Source organism: Anser cygnoides, chromosome 2, assembly GCF_040182565.1.
Source record: "Anser cygnoides isolate HZ-2024a breed goose chromosome 2, Taihu_goose_T2T_genome, whole genome shotgun sequence".
NCBI lineage: Eukaryota > Metazoa > Chordata > Aves > Anseriformes > Anatidae > Anser > Anser cygnoides.
The window spans coordinates 94,553,985-94,576,763 of NC_089874.1; the positions used below are offsets into that span (position 1 = coordinate 94,553,985).

Here is a 22,779-nt window from a genome sequence, read left to right on the forward strand (position 1 = left end):
TGTAAGCACTGGCTGTACTCCATGTACACAAGTAGTTTAGAGTACCCCTATGTGCAGCTCACAGCCTGCTGGTACTGAGGTCCATGTGAGTGCAAGGATTTCACATTTATTAAGAAGTCACATCCAACCCTACAAAATGCATCTTTCACAGCTGCAGAAAAAAATTACATGCCATCAAATTTCATCATTTACCAGCTCCTGTGCTAAATGAGACCACAGCAAATGGATCAACGAGCACCCACCTCCATCCATGGGGCCCACCTGTAATACACAGCTTCATCCGATGTTCACTTTCTGCCCACGAGGGCCGATTAAATATTGATCGCAGCCAGTGCTGTTATTTCCGCAGGCACCTTTAACAGGTTATGTTTCAGATTCTGGTTGAAGCCTTACTCATGGGCATGAATCAAGAGGTACCTCAGCTACATGCGAATAACATACTGCAGCCCACCATCTCATCATCTTTGGATGAAATATAAATCACAAGTGGTTCATATTTATGCAAGTCTTCAAATGACTGCAGCTTACCCAAACCGAAACTCGTTTTCACACCTCCCTAGTGAAGATACTACCATCTTTCAGTCTCTCTTTCTTCCCCCTCTGTCTCTGATGCAATAGATCAAATGATAGAAGACTTGAAAGAGAACACGGTTCCTGTTCTTTTACTACTGGAAAATGCTTTTGTTGGTGTTGCTGAAATTTTCACAGAAACATTCCTTTTTGCGTAGGAAACAGGCATTAAGAATTTCAACTGGAGATGAAAACATAATGGTGGAAAGCAATGTTTAAGGAATCTTAACAATAATCAGTTATAATAATGGTCATGAGTTAAACATTCTTGTTTCAATCTCCTGCACTACTTTTTCTTCCCATTATTCCCATAAAACAGCCACAAGGCTTGCAACAACATATCAGGATAATGTTTGAAACTGACTTTTCTAGTCAGTTCTGTTTCTTGCTCTGTGACCGGTACTAATTGGATTCGTACAAAATCTAGGACAAATTAGTGACTCTAAATATTCCCAGTAAAATACAACAAATGAAATGTTCACTGAAAAATAGAAGGCTTTTTAAATGGTTTTACTGGCTTCCAAGAAACATTAGAAGATAAACCAAGTTCAAAATAACAGGAAAAACAAACAAACAAAAGAAGCAGTAACCTTTTACTTCTCCTTTTTTCCTTAAAACTCATTTCTTTACACAGAAATACTGAGATCACTACGAGGTGCTGGGAGCTATATGCTTGGGTTGAACATACAACCATGGCAAATTATCAAACACCCACATAAGAACTGGTAAGTGCAACAAACAGTGAATGACAAGCAGCAAAAACCAGCTTATTGGTGATCATGACTGTTCAGGCCCTGCCTGACTTCCAGCAGCCATCTCTTCTTGGTGACAAGAAGACTTTCAATGCACTCTTTAGCAAACGCAACAGTTCTTCCCTCTGCTGGCTTTTTCCAGCAAAGATGAGAGGCTGCTGCAAGCCTCTAATAAAGTCATCCTGTAGTAGAAGTTCTTCAAAAGAGGCTCTCCACAATTACAGCCACTGATGTATTTATACAATCCAGCAAATAGTTTGTTGCCAGGAGCAGATAGTGAAGATCAATTTCAGGGATATAAGCATAAGAGAAACATACATTACCCTTAAGCACAAATTAGGACTATCCTTCAGAGAAGAAAAAAAAAAAAGTAAACCTAAATAACCATGTCACCAAGAGGAACTGTATATAAATTCAAAGCCTATGAAATGAAGAAAGTGAGGACCATCGGCCAGAACGCTGCTCTCATAACAGGGGAAATCTGAAAAGGTTCTTCTCCTGGCCCCCAGTGGATAGTCCTTTGCTACAACAGGTAACTGCACTCATCAACCAAGCTAATGCCTTCTGAAAAACACGTAGGTTATTAGTCTACCTCGCTAAAATCAGACTGGCGCATCAGAATCTCATCCTTCTAGTAGGAAACTGCATCTGAATTCCTAAATTATGGTTTTTCAGTCAGTGTATTTTCATAACTCCCATGTCAACCTCCTTTTGCTTTAATACCTATTATTACCCAGTCTGCTTCATCGGGTATTTTTCCCTTGACAAGCCAGTAGCACATCTCCACCTGACCTGGCTACAAAAGCCAGCTTCCTTTACTTGTAATGCACAATAAACCTGACCACCCACTCCAGTCCTAGTGGCACCTCTTCCAGTCAGAAGCCCCTTCTTCGGGGGCACTAGGGTATGGAGAGCATGAGGTCGGGGAGCAGAGCACACATCCCAGAAAAAGATCTCCAAATTTCAGAAAGTCAAAGGCATCTTCCCTAACTTTACTGGAAAAACCTCTCCTCTGACTAGTACACCCAATGTCTCTTGGCTTAGGCTCCTAATTGTTTTTCAGTTTGCCTTCTGTAGTGGAAAAACATCACGTACAGAAGTTTCAGTGCTGCTTCTGAGTAGCTCCTTAAGATTAATACGATGCATAGTGGGAATTTCATTTTAATAGGACATAGAAATACTGGTGTTTTATTAGGGAAATACAAAGCAACTATGAGAAAATATGCATAAGCTTTTCTATTGCATGCATGGGGTTAAACTAAACATTTTTCCATCATAAAATCTTTTGGCACTTATTCCCCGGAGGGCAAGTCAGTTTTACTTTCACTTTATAATAATTTGATCCGAGCTGCTATTTCAAGTAAAACTTCTTTGCTTATTCAACTACACAGAGACCAATCTAAATGATAAGATTACGCTCAATTACTTTACCGAAGTTCATAGGCTGCATTAGATAGACTTCAATAATACAGCTCATTAAATACATTTTTTTTCTTTTATTACTTTTTTTTTTGAAGAAAAATATTTTGTAAATTTTTTCTTGGCTGACTAATTTTCTAATACCTCCAAAAATAATGTAATGCTTCAGTACAAAAAGCATCACCTAACTGGAAGATACCATTTTTCCCATGAAAAAAAATAAAGTTCTAACAGACATAAATAGGCTTCTGTCAATAATTTAATAGGAATGCAATTACATATTGGCATAAATGTTAATACATTCTGATATTTGGCCTAAATTAGTTTCTACAGCTTATTTTCCGTTAATTAGGTGCGCTCCCAAGCATAGATTCAAAGTCTTCAACAATCACTTCCAGGAATGTGCTAAGAATGAAAAAGTACATTCATCAAAAAACAACGTGTTAGTAAAACACAGCTTTTAATAATACTGAAATAGTATGACAATGGTACAGATTTATTAACTGCTTCTGACAAAAGTAATGAAACAACAGCTTCCTAATGACTAGCCCTGCACACAGCAATATCTAAGAGAAAAAGAGAAAATCTACTTAACACAGATCTTAACACAGGACTGCTTTTACTAAGAACAGCATGCAGCTTCTATATACTCCTATATATCTTTTTTTTTTTTTAACTTAGTGAAGTCCAGTGTATTATAGTTAACAAAAAGAAAACTAAAAATCACTGCTGACACAAGCACGTACTTCTGGCCCTCTTTTTAAGTGACTTTTCATGTGACGCACAGCATTGGGAGGTTTGGCCATTTCTTTCAATCTAACTTTGGACAACACAAATGCTCTGCTGGTTGCTGTCATACAGTTTTTCAGAAGGAGTCTGTAGCTTTTCCAGTGGCATTACCTTTCATTGGATGCAGACATGATCATGTCTTGCACTGCCAGTATCCTGAAGAGCAAAAGGTATGAGTAAAAATAAGCTTTCTCAAAAGCAAGGGCAGTTTAACATGCAGGGGCTGTCAGGAATGGCCTGAATGTAAAACTACCATTATTTTTTCCCTCAAACCACACCACCTGATGCTTGCAATTTGTTGGCAGTATCAGATTCGTTAGTGTTCTCTGCAGTTCTCTGGCTGCAACAGGACAAAAATACCTTTTCCAAAGGCCAGTGACTGAAAAGGAATCCAAGTGAAGTCTGCTTGAGTTTCCAGTTGTATTACAATGAATAACCAAAGCAGAACTTTGCCTTCAGGTCACAGAGATCTTACCTCTATGGAACAGAGGAGATTCCTTTCAAATGTGAGAATATGCAACAGGGTCTAATTCAGAGCCTCTGAATTATTTACGAGGCTCTGCTGGACCCTGTATGAGTTAAACCATTAACAAATACGCTATAATCAGCACTTCCTAAACATACCACACTGATTACCTTCTTGGTTGAGGGCCAAGTTAAAGAGCTGGGCTATGATCTGCACAGAAGCTTAAACGACCTTTGAAACAAAAGAGAGCTTGCTTTTTTGAGTAAAACGTGCCGGGCTGCTTATATTGCTGCCTCCCTTTACAGCACCTACAGGACTTCTGCAGTCTCTGGGGTATGCACGCACTCTCTAGATGTCCAGGTATCAATTCGAGAAGTTCAATCTTTTTAATAACACATCAACAAAAGGAGTAGGACATGCACAACATAGAGCTACAGTCTCAAATGACATAAATCAGCACACAACAGTCAGTTACATCACACAAAAAATTGCTCCAGAAGGGTATGCAAGACGCCAGGTGACTGGGTGCCTCCTCCAAGCAAATATATGCACGAGTATGTGCATATCGTATTGAGAAGGGTACATGACTACACGTACATAAGTAACACCTTATAATGGTAATTACTGTTTTCATGTTCCTTCTTGCAGCAGAACACGAGGAAAAGCGCAGGTGACTCTGGAGACCATCTTCCCTTACAGCTCTTTTCCACCTTGTCTTCTCCACTGTTCCTCTAACTGTACTTTCTGATATTTTTCGCCAAGTAATAACCTAAAAGTCACTACATGTGCTTTCAGTCTCACATGCTTTCGTGTAAGTTAAGAGCGACCATGTTGAAACTAATACAGTAACCCCAGTTACTTTCCCTCATTAACCTAAATATTGCAATTGTTTGCTCATGTGACAGACTGCACTGACAGACAAAACTCTTTCAAGGCACTAAGTCTCGTTCGTTCCATGTACCACTTAGCTTCCATAAACTACCACGTTATCAAAAAATCAAAATACTATTCAGTATCATGGCACAGTGCACCAAGACTGGAATTGCTTTAAACAGAAATCTCTTTTCCTGTTTCATTTTCAAAACAAATAAAAGGATGACTTTTTTTTTTTTAATAGTCAATGGTATACTTTTGTATCTTTCAGAAAATAAAGACAATAAATACCTTCTAGTAGAAATAATACAATGCATTCTTACCACATTTTCTAAATAAGCCTTTGAAAGATTTAAGGAAGAAATGAAGAATGGAGATTTGTCCTTACAGCATCTCCAAAGGAAAAGGCTTCTATTTCATTTTCTTGTTTTTCCATCAAAATTAGTATCTACAGAACAGCATCAACACTCAATGGAAACAATACCACCTCTTGCTAACACACCAACCTTTTTTGGGGGGGCGGGGGCGACGACGACAAGGTTTTTGTCTGTTGAAGAAAGAAAAGATACTCCACCTTAAGTCCCATCCCCCAAACAGGGTGGGGGACAGACCAAGATAAACAAAGATAACTAAAATAATCTGAAGTGCCTCCTTAACCCTTGTTACCAGTGGATATCTTTGCAGGTCAGTGGAAACACTTGTAATTTGAATAAATTTGCATTCAATAGAGAATTTCAATGCATGGGACTTGAGTTCTAATGCTGGTTAGCTCAGTGCCAGCCCATTCAGTTAACTACTCTTTTCCTTTGCAATTTCACTTTGCTTATAGGGGTGCTCTGTGTTTAAATAAAGGTAGGATCTGGGGTACCTGTGAAGTTAATCCAATTTACACTAATACTCACAAATATCTGAGTATCATGAACCCAATAATAGACTAACACTACTGACATAATATACAGTTTTTCATATTTGGTAACGACCTTTGCCCTGTAAAAATGAATTTTGCAGTTGCTCCTCTCGTTTTACAGACCCAACATTAAAGCAGTTACAACTTCACCCCAATTTGATATATATACACCTAAAGAATATTTTGCTGCACTTCACTAAATCATGTATCTGCTGTAATTCCTCTCAATTAAAAGGCTTCTTCCAATACTAATGACATTAAAAATGAAAGAGAATTATAATTTCACCATCAATTATTCAAAGCACTAAATACAAATGGCCTCATTAACGCTATACTAGCTTGGAAAGTGAAAAAAAAAAGATTATACATGAAAAAACAAACACTCCCTGGTTTCCCTGATCTCTGAACTCTGAGCTTAAAATCACAACTCTGCTGAAACATCAGCTATTGTGTTTTGCCTCGAGGCAGCTAAGAACATATTATGCCTTTAAAAATCAAGGCCTTCACCTATAAAATGTATAGTCTTGCTGTACTTGAATAAATCACAAAATCAGACCCAGCGTGCCTACTGTGTCTCTCAGTCAGTTTATGACACAATAAATACTATCTAGAAAATACTACCCAGATAAAAACACACAGAGCATACTCAGCCTTCAGAACTGGCTGTAGGATTGGATCTGAGTAGCGATTTCACAGCTGGAGCATCCATAGCTCTCAGAAGTACGCGGGGGCTGGAGTTGCAGACAATTCCCAGTCCACTCTTCAGAGACCACCTCTACTGGTGCAGAGCAAAGCAGAGACAGCTAACCACTCCTATGCTTTACATGGGCAAAAACAAATCAGATGGCAGATAAAGAGTTATGCAAGCAACTAATTCTGTAGCATGAAGTGAGGATGGAGAGGAATTTTAAGTGAGGTGAACGTTATTCATGACAATGAATGATCAAATTAATAACAAACAGTATTATCGTAAATGGAAAAGTAACAGTCATTTGCTAATACCTCAGAGCTATTTTCTGTGCTGTTAATTTTCAAATACTTCCTCATGCTCGCTAGTCTAAAAACTATAACTAGAAGTAACATGACAGAATACTATTGAGTTTCTGTAATGAGCTCTTATAATATCCTGAAAACGTCTATTTTTTGTGGAATTTGTGCTTTCGGGCGTAACATTACCATATTTCCCCACAGCAAGTACATTTAAGGCAACTGTATGTTTGGTTCTTAGCACTTGCATTTCAAAGCTACTTATTTGTCATTAAGGTGAAATTCATTTGTAGTTCCTGTTTATATTTGGCAAAACTACAAGAACATTTTTCACCAGAAGGATCACACAGGAGAAGTGCATCACCTAAACATATCAAAACCACCTCCTAAAATGCTTAGTAAAGGTTCCCAGTGGAGCACAGAAAGGTACAGCATTAAGCGTAAACTTTTCTCTATATCCATCCCATAATCAACCTATTAACAGTACATACTCTGAAAAGTTCAGGGATGAAGCTACAGCAGATTGCATCGCCCATCAGGAAGGACATCGTGCCAAGATTCCCCTGCACCTGAAGGAGAGGCACACTCTGTGGCCACTGTCCCATCCTCCTTGGCAGAGAAGACACCTCTTCATCTTCACGTGTTTTGAACACTCGATGTTCTGAATATTTGGTTGAATTATTTCTGCTCATGAAGGGTAAAATTCAGCTGAGGTCTGACGTTACGAAGCAACGTTGTCTTGCTGGCACGTGGCACACCCTTGTTCCTCCAAAACCAGAAGCAGCTCTCTGCAAAGCCCGGCAAAGACCTCCATATTCCAGAATATATTCCCACCACTGTTGGACACCGTGTTCCTCTTTGTCGGTGGCACCACAGGAGAAAAGCTTTGCTTCACCTGCCCCTACAAGCTTGATACCTCCTGGGAGAAGGCTGCAGCTCCAACTACTCTCTTTGGGGGCAAGAAGGGTATCCTTAGCAGTGGCTGAGGAATTAACAACAGAATTTAACACTTCTCGTAAGTCAGCTCCAAGCCTATTCCCTGCACTTTTGCAGGGAAGCAAGAATCTGCCCCAAATGTATCACAGACATGCACACAATGCCACTTCCTCCAGGGAACCTCACAAGGATAATATATACAGTGACATTAAGCTACATTGTGAAATTTCCCTGGAAATATTCCTTGTAAAGGAATCATCATATAAAAAGCAGAAACTCAAAATTTCCTGATACTGTCTTTAGAGAACTTCAAGTGCCATCAATGGTGTCAAATTACCCTGATTTATGGATAGTCACCCTTGAAGTACTGGCTCTTTCCAATATAAAAGCACATATTTCCACAGATATACCTCCCTGTATCCCTCACAGCCAGTTCTCTGAAAAAAAGGAAAACTGGATTTCATTCCTTTAGTAATTTTAACCACAGACATGTAATAACAACAAAGAAAACAAAATCAAGTGCCATTAAGACCCTGCAATCTTTCCTCTTACGAAGCCACAGTCACTCATATTATTCAATTCTATGTTTGTTGCTGTTGCTTATCAAAGAAATAGTTTTTTTAACCAGCACTGTGCAAAAGCAACACAATGACTTCAAAGTCCCTGGAGAACAATTCAAGAATCACCTCCTATATGGAATGACAACCTTCCCCGAAAGTTATGCTTCTCAGTAAAAAAATTATGGCAAAACACACCACGAGGAAAGAAGAATGTCCTTTCCCTGCTCTGGATCCTGGGGGCGGACTGGAACTCAAACCTGCGCAGAGTGGACAGGCCGTGCACCTCCGCCGTCAGACTGACGTGCTGAACTGCCAGCTGCGATTCAGCTCCACCACAGCCAGAATAAAACACAACAGGAAAAAAAAAAAGTGACAGAGAGAAGGCAAAAGAAAGCATGTCTTGATCATCTCAAGCAAAAGATTAAAAAGGTTTTTTTGGTTTGATAATGTAAACCAAAGAATTAGCCTCTAACACATAGCATTAATAGCAGTATAATGGGCAGAGAGCACGAGCAAACATGTTTTGCTAATACTTGTAATTTGTCTGCTTGCATGAGTTCTGAGCTTGCCCACTGCAGGGACACAAATTCAAGAGGGAAGCAATGTCATCTACTGCACCTGACTGATTTTCAACCGCTCCAATCGTTTGGAACGATCACACTGCATCTAAGCATTGTCCTCCATAAAAAAATGGGTTCAATAATAAGGACCTCCTTCGACACACTTTGAAATGAGCTGCTGCTGAAAGCTCCTGAAGGGCTAGGGGTTTGTATTGTTTTATTCCCCGTGCTTGCATCTGTTTACAAGCAATATCACAAGGTTTTGTTTTCCTCTGAATACCCTGTATCATCTTCCAAATTACTTTAATGTTGTGACATTTAGTTATATCGGCATAATGCTTTTACTGTTGACAAACGTACACTATAGCGGTGTGCTGAGGTATCAATCAAGAAACGAGAGCCTCTGCTTAATGCATTCATTCTTACACTCTGAATTCAAACAAATGTTTATTCTTAGTCAGTATTGTTCTTGGCACATACAACAGACAAAAGAAGAGTTTAATACAGCTTAATTTGAGGATTTTTATTTTTTTGGAAGTCAACAGAACAGGGCTGCTTTTTATGTATCTGCTTGTTTTTTGTTCTGGAGGAAGTGAGGTGCAGCCTCTGGGGATCCTGTTGGTTTTTCCCAGCTCCATGCATCTATGTATATTAGAGAGATCACACTCCAGAAAATAGACAGTACTGGAAGACTTGCAATAAAAATGAGGAGATGGTGATACTGAATAGTAAGAAACACTTCCTAAACATTTAGAAGATGCCATGCACCTGAGACAAACTTAGCAGGAAATAAGCAAGTTTTACCTGTGTAAGATACTAATTTCTGCTGAAGTCCAAACTTGCTCTTCATCAAGTCAGTAAGAAAAGCACAGCAAACTTGACCAAAGAAAGGCTAAGTCACTAGTGAGGCCTTCTCATGACTGTTGGTTGTTTTCCTTTTTTTCCTTATTCCTTCTGCTCAGACTAATATGCTTGAATTTATATATACACCCATTTATTTATATATATGTTTATATTTATATATGTGGCCATTGTAATGATTGTTTAGTGGAGAGACACCTTGCCCTAAGAGGATCTGCTTGAGCACAGGGTTGGACCAGATAACCTGAGAGGTTCCTGCCAACCTCAGCCATTCTGTGATGCTGTGATTATAAGCAATTTTACATTTAACACTGAAATACAAAAACCAGAAGTGGATCATTGTGAATTACCTGCCATGGGACTGGTTCGGAAGACAATCACATTTCTACCACCAGAACAGAAGGAAGCAGAAGCAGCGGTGGCTGATAGTAGATGCTGGATGTACCCATACAGTATCGAGTGTTAAGGTTTGACGATCTGATCCGACACTTTTGGAAACATGACAGCTGCCATGAGATTATTTGCTGCTATGTTCCCCCCACTTCAAAGGCACTGAAGTTTATCCAGAAAGCATTGCAGTGTAATCCTCGTGACACTTCACAAGCACACCCATTCTTTTCTGTACTTGTAGAAATGGAAGAAAAACTGATTAAAGTTCTGATGGTACCAGCTACTTAATCTCTCAGGAGTTGTCACGCTCAGTGATGCAAAGCCAGGAGTATCGACAAAGTGCTTCCAGACCAGCGTTACACACTGTGAACTCTCCAACAGTCCATGTGTTTAAAGGAACAGAGGTTTTCATAACTCTTTTTTAACGGGTAGCTTTAGCTCCCATGAGCTAAAAAGCCGGCTATACCATTCATTAGAGCTAATCGGAATAAAAACGCCCCAGTGAAAGCTGGTATTTTTAAATCTGACAATTCTGAAGGGGAGTGACGGGGGGAGTTTATCCCAGATCTTAGGAGGAAAAAAACATCTGGAAAGAAAACTCAGTAGAAAAAAGTATTGGCATAACCCACCAGGCTTTATACTTTTTCATAGCTCCTGAAGTACTCAATCTCATATTACTGCAGACTTTTAATGATAACCAGTAGGGCTGGCTTGAGTTATAAGGGAGAGAGCATTTCACTGGACTAGAGCCACCCTTTGGGAAAGCTGATATTGAAAACCTGGGGTTGTTTTCGTTTCCTTTTATTTTTTCCCCCATAGAGTCTATATCCCAAGGAGGCTTCCCACCATGCCACAGGAATGCTTTGTTGTCTTCTATCCCCAGATCTCTTCCAGGGTGCAGCTGGGTCCGTGGAGGTGCACACGAGCAGCCCATCCTGGCTCCACAGCTCTGCGACGCTTCCACTGCTCTGCAGATGAGCTTCCCTGAGCCTGAGCATAAGGTAGCTCCTAACAAAATTGCCATTACTTCCCTCCTTACTGCTAGAAGTCTGGCTCCTTTCCAGGCAGTAGTTCATCACCTAGATTAGATCACTCTAAATTCTATTTTTCTTATGAAAAACCCTAGGCCTCTAAAGGAATAGAAGACAGAAGGTTTAAAACCAAACTTGACAATAAGCTAAGGAAGTTACTATTGAAATAGCTCTTTGTGGCATGAAAAGGAATATTAAAGAAGCTTACTTTCTGTCCTTAGACATCTGTCTCCTTTCCTCTCACCCATGCTCACCTTCTTCCTTTGGCTCAGTGTTTTACAGAGAGGCTTTAAAGAATGCAGCTGAAGTGGGAATCAGCGCTCACGATCAGTCATTCTCAAGGAAAATGTACCATAGCATCAAACAATGTTAGGAACAGAAAGAACAGAAAAGGGTGCTTCCTAAGGAACGTGTTCCCTTTATGTTGCAGTTACAGTGGTTTGTTCATAGGAGAACCATTTCCACGCACAGTAATCCCTTCAACACTGTAGAGCCATCAGAGAGGTGTGAGCACATCAAGAGCTTTTCATTCTAATCAATGAAAGGCTAAATCTCTGCTTAATTCCAAAGCCAAAGCCTTTGCTCCAGGTTTACTCTGCAGAAGAAAAATTATTTGCTGAGCATTTGAAAAGTTACTCTGCTATTTTCAAAACGACTCTGAAGGACCAAGGACAGATACAGCTTCTTTTGCCATGACTTTTTAGTCAAATTAATCCTTAGAGTGTTTCACCTGAGCATGAACTTGGAGTAGTTTCACCGAAATCACCAATTTATTTTCCTGAAAAATGATTGATTTACAGCTACTGTTTCACTGAGACTCACATCCAAGAGAACTTGCATGAAAAATTATAAATAAGATTCTCTCAAAGACCCCAGCTTTGCCAGTTAGGATGACTTTTGGAGGTATTTAATACACACAGCAAATAATTTTCCCATTACAACTGTCATAATTTTTCTCTTCTACATTTCTGCTGTTCGTGAGTTAGGAGAAACACTGAGGCAGTTCACTGATCAAACATTAACTAGACAATCCTTAAAACAGAGGGCTTAATTTTACTACCAGAAAAAGCTGGCATGGGCATACATCTCAGTCAAATCACAAACAATTGGGAGCAACAGACTGGAGAAGAGTTCGTGAGGCCCCATGCACACGGACTGCGTTGACCCAGGACGCGAGGCAAGTCACCTGTGGAGCAGTGCAGCCACAATGCTCTTTTGGTTTCCTTATTTTATCTTCAAAGCACGCCTCTGCGGCCATCCCTTAGAGGGTGTTTTTGCATCTTTAAGGTCTCATGCAGAGAATTTTATGCTCACAAAACACATCTTATGTAGTTTTTAATTTCTTACATAACGTGAGTTTCCCAATTCGCTTCTAATGAATTTAAATGGTGTGTGGTTTTCTTGGCCTGCAGCAGTAATAAATTATAGCCCTTTTAGAAGGACAGCCAGTCATCGTGCATTTGTATCATCGGGCTGTCTCTGCAGCATTGTACCTGTCACTAAGCATCTATGACAAGGTGGTACGAAGAGGACTAGCACCATATTGCTGCACGTCACGACCACCCTCATGCCACGATACGTTACTTCCACAACTTGCACGTGCTTAAGGGAAAGCATTTAAAAGCTGCTATTTGTTAATCAAATGTCTGATTTGTCTGGGAACACAAACCCTATGATCATGTAACAAGAGTGCAATGATCTATGTACAGTTTTGTCTGAGCATCCACTCATCCAACTGTAGGTAACAGCACGTTTATGGGAGGGAGGGGAAAACGTGTCTGTGGCTGCAAAGGCTCCTTTTTGTCATGCAGTCTTTAATTTTGCTCTGTTCAGTCCATTGAGCAAGTTGTTTTTGCTAGTTAGCCACTTTTATTTATCTGCTTTTACCCAGTCTCATCAGAAGGCAGCATGCATTATCAAAGCCCGTTGTCCATCACAGCTGAGATCAGACAGGGTATTAAGCAAAGTCTCCCACTCCACTCATTGAGCTTACGTGCTCCAGGATTGATTAAATCTGGAAGTAAAGCCAATGAGCATTTTCGTAGCATGTGATGGATCAAAGCTGACAACAGGACTCAAAAATGTTGCTCACCGCTGCAGAGCAGCTGCGTAACACCTTGTTTTGTGACAACTCTAAAATTTACCTTAAAAGAAATTATAGGCAGGTATACAAATTAGCATAGATCATCAGGACATTTTACTCAATGGTAATAGAAAATCCTTTTTTTTTTTTTTTTTTTTTTTTTTTTAGATAGGAAGGCAACATTTCTACACACAACTGATCCCATCAGCTCCAAATCACTGAGTTATGGCAACTTCAATGCACTGTGTGGCATGGACATAGGAAAGTGGAAAATCCTGGGCCTCAATTTCTTACTTTGGAAGGAATTACAGGACAAACTTTGTGATGATGGTACAACTTTACTTGACCTGTTAAGAAGTTTGAAAATGGGTACAAACAGTGATATTTGATGTGTAATTGTGCATTAATGAAATGAATTCACACGTTAGTTTAATTAATGAATACTTGTTCAAATGAGCTTCCTGTCATCTTTCCAAATTTTAAATTAGAACATTATTCTACACAATGCCAGAAGAAGTTTAGTTGTGTAACTGTCCTTCCCCAGTTAACCATGTCACTAGAAGATCACACCCTTACATCTCTCTCTCCTTAAAGAGGACCACAACTGACAAAAATGCTGTCCAGTCATGTTCCTCACTTCCTTTTTTAAAACAATTTTAAGTCCTGTTGCTCCAGGGACTAACCTGAATGAGCGCAGAAAGCACATCTTTTTACTTCTCTTCTAAAAGGCGTATTCCCCTGGCTACTACAAGAGAGGAGAAGTGAGTCAGAAAAATCTTGAAAGCAAGGGAGGGAAACAAAACAGCATCGGGAGAAGATTTCTCTCCCAGACCTGCCTTCCAATTTTACATCTGTATTTCACAGACCAGAAACGAAAAAGGCAACTTAACACTTTCCTGCATGCCTGTCTTACAACATCTGCCTGCCCAGGGTCATATCACTTCCACATGGCCGGAGGAAGGTGAAGGGGCAAAGAGAACCACTGCACAGGACCTACCTGAGCTGCCAAGAACACTTCCAGGAGTGTAACGACTTGCCTCATTAGCAATGAAACTAATGAAGTCTGACTTTTCACTGCTTTGCGCCCTGTCTTTATGCCTCCCTGCTCTACCATATGCCCACTTCTCCATGACTCTGACATCCCTTTCCCGCATCTTCAGCTCTTGAGCCCACCTTTTCCATAACACCTCACAAGCCACATCTCCTTCTCCTAACAAATGTGACAGGAACCAGCCTGTGACTGCATCCAACTTGTTTGTGTACAGATCACTATGCAGACAGGGAAATACTACCAGCACTACTAACTTAAGAAGAGAAAAAAATATATATACCAACCCCAAGCTGACATATTTATAAGAAGAAGCTTAAAAATGGGACTGGAAAAAAAATCTAAGTTCAGTAAGATATTGAAAAACAAACAAAAACACCTTAAAAACATTCTAGTGTCAGCTAAAGGAGAGCATCTGCACTGAATATTCTTGTGCCTTGGGCCAAGACAGCCTATTAGAAAAACCTGAGACATTTGAGAGCTCAGCATCCTACTTCCTAAATATCATCTCCACGTCAAGCAACCGCTAGCCTTCTGCTCTGCAAATATATTGTGTTGTCTAGCCATTTATCAACTCTCGTATCGGTGCTCTTTGCTATGCAGCACTCCTTGCAGTATGGTCTTCCTGAGCTCAGTGACAGTCTTTTCACATCCACGTGAAGCCTCTGCAGCACCTCTCTGATACAAAGTATGCAATGAATCAAGGCGACCAACAAAAACTGACCGCTCACCTCTCCATTTGTCTTTTTGTCCTTAGACTGGGAGTACCCTTGAATTCTGGAGAGCAGCTTGGATACGAGGACTGATGCAATAACACATAATGGAAATTTCAAGACCTGCACATGCCAGGTTCTGCTCTCACAGATGAAATTCTGGTACAAATACAGGGAGACCAGGAGCAGACAGTATCTGTCTGAAAATTTACGAACACTCTTTGATTAATGATCCTTAATTTCATATATATATATATATATATATATATTTGAGAAAGAACAATACAACAACAACAAAAAACAACACATAAACCATAGTATAGAAATATATAGAAATATGCTGGGAAGAAATCAATACACATCACATATATAGCAACATCCTAACAGAGGAGAAGGACAAACAGGAGAGGACACAAAGGCAATGGAATGCAGAATGCAGCACTGATGGGGGATTTTGTAGGAACAAGACTGTGCTGCATTTCCATTTTTTCAGTAGGAGATATGAAAGTATCACGTGCTTTACTAAATAAAACATCTGCTTATTTTAATACTTCCATACTCTTAATATGTCTTGTACAGACATTAATTTTAGAGATAACGTATCTTTTAATTAGAAATGCAAGTTTTATAAATTGATGTCTGATACACTGCAGCATCCATGCACTTCCATTAAGCATCTTTCCAAATCAATTTTTTTACTCTCTACATGTAAATTTATATATCTAATGTCCATATAAATTTATTTCCTGTTGTAAAGAATCTAGCCCCAACTGGTCAACTATGCATTTCTAAAACTCACCTTCAAGGTGAACCATTCCAAGTTCATGTCAACTGCACCAGGTTTCTAGGGTGTGGTACTTGGCTGTTTCCTCAAGATTTCTGTGCTCCAGAGAGGGCTTTGAGTTTTAAGTGCATTGTGCTATGTGGCATAGGCAATTATGGACCCAGTGTAATGGTGCAGTGAATGTCTTTATGGGTATTAAACCACCAAATCTGAAGTTAAAACTGAATTATAACTGTTATTCTAATACAATTCAAGACAGAAAAGGCATTACCTGAATCTTTGTGGGAATTTTTCCCCTCTCTTAAGTAACTAAAGATCTATTCAATACTGAAACAGTAGAGTGACAGTATCATTGATACCCTTCACTAAGAGCTGCATCCATCACAAAGCACAAAAGCTCACCCAAGACCGGGTGATCAATTGCAAGATCAGTTGTGCACGAAGCAGACCACTGACAGCCTTTCGGACCCTGATATGCAAGATTAGGAATTCCTCGACAGCACCTCCTGCATATAGCCAGAGAAAAGGAAAACTTCTGAAACTGACCCACAGTTGGTGTTACAACTAACTCCACTTTACGTTCCCCATATGGCTCTTCTTTTATATCAGTTCTTTATAACAGCGTATTTAGATAACTACCGCCAGCTTGAAATCAACAGAGAGCATTAGGATCTTACTTGACCAGCTAAATTGTTTTTTTACAAGGCAGTTGTCACGTAGCAGTGCAGTTACACTACCTATATTGCAGCTTGTATTTACAATGCCTTCTCCACCCACTAAATCCATCTTCCCTCAATGTCTTTGACTGTTTCGAACTGTCCACCAGCAGCCTCCTTCAATAAATAATTTCTCTTGCTTTCTTTTCCCTGCAAATAAAAAAATGTGTTTCACAAAACCAAATTACCCTGTGACACTGGGGCTAGAGGGGTATCCAGTTGAGGACAGCGGCAGGAGAACAGCCCAGGGATCTCACAGCCACCAGCCTTGCACAAGGTGGGATGAGGAGCTCCCAGTTTTTCAGTAATAGGTCTCACAGGTTGCTTCCACTCTTCCTAACTAGCTAGATCCAAACTTCCGTGAAGATACATTTTTAACGTCTTGACAGTCACCCTAGATGCCTAAAATACACGTAGTGTCATTTTCTGAATCCTAAACTTTTCCAAATACTAAATTTACAGAGAACCTGCCAAAAAGATCAAAATAATATGTTCTGTAAAGAACTGTTATTTTCCCCCACACACACAAAAAGCATATGGCTAATATAAATTGTAAGACAGCCCAACAGGATATAAAGGCTATGCTAGTATGCATTTGGGATGACTGCTGTACCTCACTCATGGTTTACGACTTATACAGAATGTAACAACTTCAAACTCACTCTGCTAAAATTTTGGATCCTGTGTCTTCACATTTTACCACTGCTTGGGCTGAAGCTGTCCATGTGCAATCTAGCCAAAGCCAAGGACCCTCGGTATCTGCACTCAAATTACACAGCCTGAGGGGAACCACCTTTTTCTCCTTCTTGCTCTGGACCAGAGCACTGCAACAGAAGCAGTCCTTGGCCCCTCCACAGCCTGCACCTGCTCAGCACCACCAGCAGCACCTTGGAGTGGCATCCTGTACTCCCAGGAATGGGAAAAGTCAGTCAGATGCAAGAAGGAACCAACGCGCATCCTCTGCTGCCCTGTCCTTTGCACGGGGAGTCTCCTCTTGATCGTGGGGATAGCGCCAGGCAAAAACGTCCACCGGAGAAAGGCTCCAAGCCATAAGGCAAACAAGTACAATGCCACACGCCTTGCTTATAGTTCAGCACAGACCTTGGGAAACAGTGAGTCAGAATAAACTTACTCCTTATATCAACCTAGTTTTTGAAACGACATGATGAGACTTGAATATTGCTAACTTGTGCGCAAAGAGGCTAATAATGAAAGTTTTTTGCTGAACACACACACTTAGTCTTCAACCAGCAAATAACAGATAGGAAAAAAACCAGATTCATTCACAGGTAGAAATTGCTGGTAATCAGCAAACGAGCAGAAAGTAACAAACACGAGTGGAAGACAGCTGCCAGATCTGGTCTTTTCTTTCAAAAAAATGTCAGGCTACAAAACTTTTTTTCTAAGAATTACATATATAAAACAGGCACAAACTGAAAGCTGAGACCCAAAGCTGGTAGAATTACTGGTTTGACAAGGCAACCACATTTCCGTACCAGTGGAGAAACGGAGGTCACGCCTACACTGGCAATCAAACCAGGAGCTGAGCACAGCTCGGCAGGCTCACGGTTCGCTCATCCTCACACGTTTCATAAAACGCAAGCAGCAGCCAGCTATCGACAGAATTACTCCGAGCTGACACGCCAGAATGCGTCTCCTACTTCTCAAATTTAGCCAAACCTGCAGATTATCCCAAATGTGACAAAATAAATATGCTTTTCTACTCTCAGAGGACAGCGCTGACCTTTACTAACAGATTCACTGAGAACTAACTGAAATGCACGGAGAAAACCTGCTAAGCCTATTAGCTGCTTACAGGAAAAGTATCGGTGCAAATAATTACCAGTAGTATCAGTAAAAAAGTATTATTTTTGTGTAAGGGCAAGTACCCAGCTACTTCTTAACTGAACAACAGATAAGCCCTCCCAGGGGAGACCAGTTCATGAAACATCATTTGAGTTTCAAGGAAACAAAGGCCAGTTTTGTCATTCAAAGCTTAGTTTGCCCTTTGTTCTTAAACAGGCAAGCTACACTGTTACTGTTAGTTGGACATAATCACACACAGACTGCTAAGGTAAAACATGAAATTAGTAGGGCATTACGTTTTTACATTTGACATTTAACGTGGCGGTGCATTTGACATTAAATGTGACAGTGTATTTTAGCTCAAATAAAGGCTACCTTCAGAGAGTCAGCAGCCCTTAAAGAGTACGTGATCACTAATATACCCTGGCTTTCGTTTGGGGCGTGTGCGTGCGTAATCCATTGCTTATTGCTCTTGGAAAGCTCCCGCTGAAATGGACACGGTTACCTTCGAGAAGAATACTGGCACCTAACCAAAACTGGGAAGGTATCTTGGGACCAAATGCTGCATCACAAACCACGTCTGCTTTTTCTTTTTTAAAAACATGATACAAACCAAAGCCGGTATTTTCTTTGCTAAGATAAAAATCACAGAAGCATATTCATTCCCATTACTTAACAACAGAACCTATAAGCTGCTGCTGATTCCTTTAGCCATTTCTAAAGCATAATTTACAATCCTACATTGCAGATAAGGGTATGCTGTTCACAAGATTAAAGTCAAGGTCACGTACTGCACATACACTGCTGCTTGTGAAACACAGATCAGTTTCACAGACTCCACATATATTTTTAGAAGGGGCTGCTCAAGCCCTCGGCTAACAGCCCTTGAATTACAAACGTGAAGATAAACCTTGGCTTAAAAGGTAAAATTTACGGCTTCTGTATCAAAACAGACATAGCCCTGCTGATTCAAGGAAGTATGGCTGATCCTTTCATCCCCTCACAGAACCTGAAAGGGAAATCCCCAACGCATTCAGAAAGAGCCTTCTGATGGAGACAAGAGTGAAACTCCTATGGACTTTGGTAAGATCACAAGCAGAACATCTTTGAAAAAAAAAAAAAAATCCTGCCTTTATAGTATGTCCAGCAGCTGGCCCTACACATAAATATTGTACCATCTTCTCAACAGACACTTGTGCAACTACTCATACTAGAGCTACACCAGAAGCATTACCACCACAGAGCCAAAACTTTATGACGCAGAAAAGGCTTCTGCCTTCCCCAGAGAGCACAAGATGTCCTTAGCAAACATCACCAAGTATCAGTGATCAGGAGGAAGTGAATACACAGACATGCACTAATTTTCATTACCACGGTCTGCATGTAATGGGTTGACACTTTCAACACGGACCCCTAGGTTTAATTCATGGATATCTAGACAGGGAACCAAAAAACTCAACATATAAAAAGTGAACAGCAAAATTGGGATTTTTACACGTCTTTAATGATGGAAAGATCTTTGAGGTATGTCCCAAATGAACAGGCAGAGCAAGACACTACTGTTAGCTACCTAGAGTTTGTTCTCTTTTACCCAGAGGACCTGGTTAAGAACACTCCTTACCAGAAGGGATTAAATGGCAACACCTCTGTGCAGTACTGAGGCACAACACCTTGAACAGCTACAGGTTCCTTTGAGAATCAGCATTTGTACAGTCAGGACGTACCCATAAAGCTGACCTGAGGCCATCAGAGATTCAAAACTTCTGCCTCATCTCCTTTATGTTCTGGCAGGTCACTGAAAATGCTTATGTAGCTAAATACCTGAAAGCCCCACTAATTTCCTGTATGTCACTTAGAGGAGGCCCCTTTACTCACTTTTACTGCTGTAACCTGTACATGAGCCACCTTCCCTTTGCGTTATTTCAGCAAGGCAACAGAGACCTACAGCTTCAAAAGCCATCTGTAACATCCACATCAATGAAGACCTTCAGCAGCGGGGATACAGCTATATGGCTAAACAAAAAGGGGCCAAGAAACAAGTACAAGCAGCATGCTTATCATCCACACTGCTCCACTGTCACCCAGCTCCTGGACTAGTCCAAATAGTCAACTTTGAGCCAGACAGACACATTAAGGCGGGGAAACTTAACCTTACACAGTATTGCCATTACCTAAAGACACAAGTTCTTGACTAGAGGAGAGATGCCCCTGTTGTTAACATGAGGATCCCAGGCAGGACAACACATATATATACACAGCGATCAGTTTACGACACCAATCTTCCTCATAGACGTGAGGAGCTCTCAGGATGAATGGAAGACTATTTATGAATTGAATAAAGCATCAAAATTCTCAAATCAAAATTAAAAAAATAATAAAAACCTAAAATAAACACTGAACTTCTAGGAAGGGTAGAAGGAATTTGCAATCTAGGTTCCTTTACCATAGACTATCCTCTGTTTTCAGTTAGCTAAATTATGACAGATTCTAATTTATACCTTGCGTGTGTTGTTGCTGTTGTTTTCTTGAAATATTCTCAAATACTTATTAGCCATGTCTTAGTTTAGTAAACTGCATGACTGAAGTGTAACTTAGTAGCTTACATTAGCCATAACATTTTGAAATGGAGGTAAATATGCTCCTAACACGCTGCCTTTGCAGTGACCTCTTACTTGGGAACCCAGACAGACCCACCAGATGCCATTCACTAGTAGATACGCTTGATTTCAAAACTTGGGAGACTCACGAGAAAAGAGGCTGATCTTCAAGGGTTTTGTAAAGCTATCTGTTTAAATGGCTAAACAACGGCTTTGGTTATAAAACACTAATTTTTCAGAATCTTGGCCTGAATTTACCACCAGCCGTTTCTTGTTATCCAGCCTTCAGTGACGCAACTACCATTGCTAAATATTAGATTTTGAAATCAGCTTACATGCTTGTGGCTAACAGGAGAGAAAAACTCTTCAAACTGCTGTTTGACATTAAGTTTTTTCCACATTCCCCTAGAGAGAAAAAGTCAAATTTATTTTTTTCCTCAGAAATACTTGTGTGTGAGAAAGCCAGCTTAGATTCTACTACAAAAACTCCAAGAAATGAGAAAAAGGGGTGATAACGTGAAACTTAACATAAAGACGGGTCAAAGCAACAGGTGTAGGGCATCTGAAGTGATGTTATTTATTCTCTATTTAGTTGCTGGGTTTTGGTTTGTTGTTGTTGGGTTTTTTTTGCTAAGTATTTTGAAGTACTAATATCATGGGCATCAATACCTGAGTTGTTTATTTTGGTATACTCATTACGGTCGGACTTGAAGCAATAGGTGCATATTTAAGTAACACGTGCAGTACATAAACACGCCGAATGGCATGTGTGAGCAGGAGAGCTGCATAACCCGCAGAAGCAATTTACAAACACCCGCTTAACTACACACCTATACCACACAAGGGCTGTTTTACCACTTTAATCTCCATTCTCTCTTTTCTTTACCCCGCACGGCTAAACCTCTCTCCCCACCCCACCGCTGTCCCTGCAGCCCCCCCGCCCAGCCCCTCACGGTGCCCGGGGCCACCCCGCCGAGCCCGGGCGGCGCCCGGGGCCCCTGCCCGCCCCGCGGTACCTCGGAGCCGGGGGAACTCGCGCTCCCGGAGCCTGCCGAGGTCGCCGCCGCCGTAGCCGGCGGGGTGGCTGCCCAGGGAGGCCCGGCAGAACAGCGGCTCCCCGGCCATGCCGCGGGTCCGGGGCGGGGAAGGAAGTAGCGAGGCGGGTACGACGCGGCCGGAGACACGGACCAAGCTGCCCGGCGGGCAGGCGCTCCGCCCGGCCTGGCCCGGCCCGGCCCGGCCGGCCTCGCCACCCTGCCTCGCTCCTCCCGCCTCACGCCCCCGTGGGGCAGCGCCCGGCACCGCCACCGGGGCCCCGGCACCCCCATAAGGCTGCCGGGTGTCGCCGGGACTCTCAGTGCCGGGCCTGCTTCCGGGAGGTGCTCGCCCAGAGCCTCGGGTGCCTGCTCCCTGCCCTGTGACCACCAGGGGCAAAGTAGAGACTGGCCACAGTGGTCTTTCCTGGAGCACAAGGGCACTGGGGTAGGGTAGAATCATAGAATCATTCAGGTTGGAAAAGAACTCCAGGATCACCTGGTCCAACCATCACCCTACTACCAATGCCACCCACTAAAACATGTCCCTAAGCACCACGTCCAACCTTTCCTTGAACACCCCCAGGGACGGTGACGCCACCACCTCCCTGGGCAACCCATCCCAATGCCTGACTGCTCTTTCTGAGAAGCAATGCCTCCTAATTTCCAACCTGAACCTCCCCTGGCGCAACTTGAGGCCATTCCCTCTAGTCCAATCACTAGTATATCTGTGAAAAGAGGCTGACCCCCAGCTCCCCACACCTTCCTTTCAGGTAGTTGCAGAGAGCAATAAGGTCCCCTCTGAGCCTCCTCTTCCCGAGACTAAACAACCCCAGTTCCCTCAGCCGCTCCCCATAAGACTTGTGTCCCAGGCCCTGCACCAGCTTCGTAGCCCTT

General features: G+C 41.4%; 1 protein-coding gene across 9 annotated transcripts in view; it reads right to left on the minus strand.

Annotated features, from left to right (window-relative positions):
- The window catches only part of MOCOS (molybdenum cofactor sulfurase), a 230,034-nt gene extending 207,674 nt beyond the window's left edge, over positions 1–22,360 (minus strand). For 4 of the 9 annotated variants that reach the window (XM_066992631.1, XM_048046067.2, XM_066992625.1 and 1 more), the window contains exon 1: positions 21,865–22,360. In XM_066992631.1, the coding sequence (XP_066848732.1) occupies positions 21,865–22,345 (481 nt within the window). In that variant the 5' untranslated portion in view covers positions 22,346–22,360. Of the gene's footprint in view, positions 1–8,454; positions 21,772–21,864 lie in introns of those variants that run through there. The other 5 variants (XM_066992628.1, XM_066992627.1, XM_066992630.1 and 2 more) reach the window with 5 other exon arrangements.
- Between the last annotated feature and the right edge of the window lie 419 nt (positions 22,361–22,779).